This window comes from Aptenodytes forsteri, unplaced genomic scaffold, assembly GCF_000699145.1.
Source record: "Aptenodytes forsteri isolate BGI_AS27 unplaced genomic scaffold, ASM69914v1 Scaffold236, whole genome shotgun sequence".
Classification (NCBI taxonomy): domain Eukaryota; kingdom Metazoa; phylum Chordata; class Aves; order Sphenisciformes; family Spheniscidae; genus Aptenodytes; species Aptenodytes forsteri.
The window spans coordinates 1,905,691-1,910,497 of NW_008794456.1; the positions used below are offsets into that span (position 1 = coordinate 1,905,691).

At 54.5% G+C, this 4,807-nt stretch overlaps 1 protein-coding gene across 1 annotated transcript in view; it reads left to right on the plus strand.

The window, feature by feature from the left end:
- The window catches only part of ADAM33 (ADAM metallopeptidase domain 33), a 35,293-nt gene that overhangs the window by 25,849 nt on the left and 4,637 nt on the right, over positions 1 to 4,807 (plus strand). Inside the window, exons 14-18 of the mRNA XM_009290720.2 lie at positions 1,356 to 1,464; positions 2,006 to 2,210; positions 3,173 to 3,250; positions 4,189 to 4,297; positions 4,650 to 4,800. Coding sequence (XP_009288995.1) covers positions 1,356 to 1,464; positions 2,006 to 2,210; positions 3,173 to 3,250; positions 4,189 to 4,297; positions 4,650 to 4,800 — 652 coding nt within the window. The remainder of the gene's footprint in view (positions 1 to 1,355; positions 1,465 to 2,005; positions 2,211 to 3,172; positions 3,251 to 4,188; positions 4,298 to 4,649; positions 4,801 to 4,807) is intronic.

Here is a 4,807-nt window from a genome sequence, read left to right on the forward strand (position 1 = left end):
CGTGTAGCTGAGGCGCTTAGGGACATGGTTTAGTGGGCATGGGGGTGTTGGGTTGACGGTTGGACTTGATGATCTTAGAGGTCTTTTCCAACCTTAATGATTCTGTGATTCTATGATTCTATGATCCTTGCCACCCCTCTCCAGAGCAGGAGCCACGTTGGGTCTCAGCGCTGTGTCTGCACGTGGGGTCTCTATGCCCCCTGCCCGTGGGGCTGAAGGGTGGTGGATGGAGGGGTTGTGCTGTCCCCATCCAGGGTTGGGGTCAACATCCGTGGGGCTGGCATGGAGGGCTGGGGGTGCTGTGCACACACACTCACAGGTGCCTGTTCCTCTTCTGTGCACAGCCCGTCTACCCTCTGCCTATGGTCCCCACGCTGCATACAGCCCATACATTACATACAGCCCCTGTGCTGCATATGATCCCCATGCTGCACGTGACTCCATATGCTGCAAGTGTCCTCCACGCAGCATATGTATGCAGCCCATACACTACATATAGCTTCAGCACTGCATATGGCTCATGCACTGCATAGACCGTATATGGCCTCCTTGCTTTAGTTAGCCCATATTCTGCACATGGCCCTCACGCTGCCTACAGACCCTATACTGCATATGGCCCATAGGTGATGTGGCTCATAAGCTGTACATGGCCAGACGCTTCGTACGGTTGTTACACACTTCGTATATATATATATACACTTTATATGGCCACAGACTGCATACGGCCCCCGTGCTGCATACAGCCCCCACTTTGCATACGGCCCATAGCTCATATGCTCCATATGGCCGTCTGCTGTGTATGGCCCCCAGCTGTGTACGACCCCGTGCTGCATAGGGCCCCCACACTACATATGGCCACGCGCAGCCATGTGCTGCACCCTGCCCCTGTGCGCACTACAGCCCCCGTACCCACACTCCCAACACCCCACAGCCCCCGTACCCAAACCCGACAGCCCCCGTACCCACACCCCACACCGTACCCACACTCCCAACACCCCGCTCGCACCCACGTAGACCCCCCTACTGCTCCCACCCCATACAGGGCACATAGGTCCCCATTTGCATAGCGGTGCTGCCACCCCCCAGGGCCAGCACCTGTGGGTGCCCCCAGGAGAGCTGCAGCAGGCACGGGGGAAATCCTCCTCCAGAGCCAAAATTCTCTGCTAGACCCCAGAGGAAAGGGGATTTCACCCCCCTTGTGCTGTTCTTGGCCCAGCACCCGCAGCAGCAGCTCTCCAGGAGACTTTTCCATGGTGTTTTCTCCAGAAGCATCCAGCCACTGCTCCCGGTTTAGGAATTTCTCCCTGCTGGCTGCTTTCCCCATCCCACGCGGGACCTTTCCTCCCTCCCTGCAGGTGCCTGGCCGGCCCCGGACGCCTGTTTCCAGGACGTGAACATGGCCGGCAACACCTACGGCAACTGCGGCAAAGACAGCCAAGGGCGATACGTGAAATGTGACAAGAGGTGGGTGCAGCGTTGGCACCCATGGGTGCCCCATCTCCTCCTCCTGCACCTGCAGCCCCCCGCTGCCCACCCCTGTGACAGGGCTGGTGAGGCCCTACCCCGGCCTCCTGGCATCACCCCTTGGGCCAGCTCTGTTTGGGACCTGAGGAAGCCACCAGGTCCTTCCTGGGCTCAGTCTCCATCACTGCTGGGAGCTTGTCCCACCATGCACCACCTCCCAGCCCAGCCCGAAGGGAAAATCAAAGACAGCATCAGCAGGAGATGCTATTAAGGGAGCGCGTGCTCTCCAGTATTCCCAGTTAGACCAGGGATGTTAGAGGGACCCCCCCTGCCTGTTCCCTCCAGCATTTCTCTGTGCTGTCCATGATTTATCTAAGTCCTTTCTGAACCTGCCGATCTGCTCCCATCACAACCTCCCATGGCCATAAATTCAGAGGGAGGTGAGTCAGGAAGCAGCGGGGCAGGGGATGATGGGGCAGGGAGGGTGAAGGAGTGGATACCCATATCTCCTGCCCTCACCTCGGCTGTGTCCTGTTCCTAGGGATGCTATGTGTGGCAAGATCCAGTGCCAGAGCTCAGCTAAGAAGCCCCAGGGGACCAACACTGTCTCCATCGACACCACCATCCGCTTCAATGGGCGGGAGGTGAAGTGCCGAGGCACCTACATGTACACCGCAAAGGACGATGAGGAAGACCTCTCTGACCCTGGGCTGGTGATGACGGGGACAAAATGCGGAGATGGGATGGTGAGTACCTCTTCCTAGGGCTGTGGTCTCCTCCAGGAGATCAACTCCTTGGCTCTTGTCCCAGCTCCAGCGTAGACATTGGCTCTTCTCTGCGTTACAGCCGGGCTGTGGGACGTGGTTCCCCCCACGCTTGCAGGCATTGCCTTGATTACATGTCAACCGGGGCATTTCTAGACATCACCAGATGCTTGTGTGTAGGCCACCAAATTCTTCTCTCTGGCCTCCATGCTTCTTTACCGATTTAATACATAGTGGAGCAACCCCAAGAAGAATTGCATGCCCCAGGACTTGATGGATGAGGCTTCCTCCGATGAATAAACTGTTTCCCAGGGGAAAGCTGTGTTAGGAATCAAGACGACAGATCCAAACAGATGCTACTAACTGAGCATTTGTCTCTTTTACAGCCCCTGCATCTCCAAGTACTTTACAGAGGGTCAGTTCAGCTGAGAAAGGGCAGAAGCCCGGTAGACAACACGGTAGCAGGGATGCACGCCAGACAGAGCTGGCTGCGGAGATATGGCCTTTGCTATTTGGCATTTTAATTGTGAAATTTTCATCCCAGTTTGGGATGGAAGGCCAAAATGTCGACATTTTCATGAGAAAGGATGGCTGGTTTTGAAATCCAGTGTTGGTTTTTTTGGCTGGTGCCTGTGTTTTAGGGCCAGATGGGAAATGCCTTCTCCAGGAGCTACCAGGTGGGTTGTCAGGGGAGGGGGTGGGAGTGGTGGTGGCTGGTCTCCGCTGAGCCATCCTGGATGGGGGAGTGGCAGAGGTTTCCTGGGCTGTGCTGAAAATCGGAGTGAAATGCATGGAACAATGCACCTGGAACAATACGATTTAACCAACCTGCATTTTCCAACAGACAACATCCTTCCAGAGGACTTCCATCTGTGAAGCCAGAAGATCACTGTCCCCCCTCTCTCGGGTCTTTATCTAACCTCAGCTTCTTGGCTCTCTCTCAGGTTTGCAAAGATCGCCGGTGCCAGAATGCCTCCCTTTTTGAGCTGGAAAAGTGCGTTTCGCGGTGCAACGGCCATGGGGTGAGTTATTGCCTGAGACCTACAGCAGGCTCCTGAGATGAGCGCGGATTCTTAAGCAAAACCAAGTGTCTCCCACAGGGATGAGCCTTGCAATGCAGTGGGCATCTGCTTTTCATAACTGTCTAATGCATCAGCTGTGGGTGAGACTGAGCTGAGATCTTCGCTCACCCGTGTCCAAGTTAGAGGAAGAAGATCATTTGTGATGTAAGGACCATCTGCAAAATTTGGATCAGGGTCCAACTTGAACTGGAGAGCGTTTAGAGCTCAGAGCAGGCGCCTGTTCCCTCTGAGAGCAAAGCAAGAGTTAGAAACAGAACTGGGACTGCAAAAAGGCAGGGAAATAGTTCAGCGAATAGAAAGAGCCACTATTGTCCAAAGCTTAAAGGCTACAAAGATTTGACCTCTGCAGAACGCAGGGCTTTGTCAGATAAGGCACCAACAACCTGCTGTAGAAAATCACTGCTGGATTACGTAGAGAAATGTGGTAGGTAAAACACCCAAATTTACCTTTCCATTCTGCTCAGCGTCGTTAAGGCTCTTGGTTTGGATTCTCTGCTTCAGAAATGCTACGGTTTAATGGGAAAGACCCTGAGGGGAAGGTGTTTAACAAACTTCTGGCCTAGCACAAAGTATTAAGAGCATCAGGCTTATCTAGTCAAGCAGTTTGAAAACTGAGGGTATAAGATACCCGTCTTCAAGGTTTCTGCAAAGGGCGGGGAAATAAAAGTATCAGCTGGAAAATACCTCTGTACATTGCAATCACAGATTTGAGGGCAACACAGACACGATCCAAGTGATGTTCAAGGGGTAACTATTGGCAGGGCTTAAGCTCCTTCAGCCCGGACTCCTGCCATTGGCCATCTGCTCTCTTCCCCACCGTACAGACCATCGTTTCCATACATCCCTTGTGGTCTTCAACCCTCCTTCACTCTCTGCAGGTCTGCAACAGCAACAAGAACTGCCACTGCGATGCCGGCTGGGCTCCCCCCTACTGCGAGAAGCCGGGCTTGGGTGGCAGCGTGGACAGTGGCCCTGTGCAGCGCGACAGTGAGTCGTGACTTCTCGTCCGGTGCCTTGTGATGCTGGTGGGGCTGGGGCGATGCCACGAGAGGGAGAAATGGGGCGATAAAGCTGCTGACAGCTCTGCTCCCAAATGTGCTGGGTTGGGTCCATTCAGGCAGACCCCACAGCCTGTGCCCAGCTCTGGTTGCTTGGTGGCCACCCATTTTTATCAGAGGCCACCGGATGGTACTGCTCCCTTTTTGGAGGTGTGATCAGCAATGATGTCTCTAGCCTGGGTGGCCGGGAATGGGCAGATGGGATCGACGTTTCCATCGAGTGAAGCCGGAGGCTGCTGGCTCTCCCAGCCCCGCACTCATCTTTGTGCTTTCCCTACCAGATCATGAAGCCATCTTAATAACCCTTCTGCTCATCTTCCTGCTCTTCCTCCCGGCCCTGATGATGAGCATCTACTTTTGGTACCGGCGGGAGAACTCACTCCTGAATAAATGGATAAAGGAGATGAGGAGAAGGAGCCAGGAGACATATAGGTGGGTG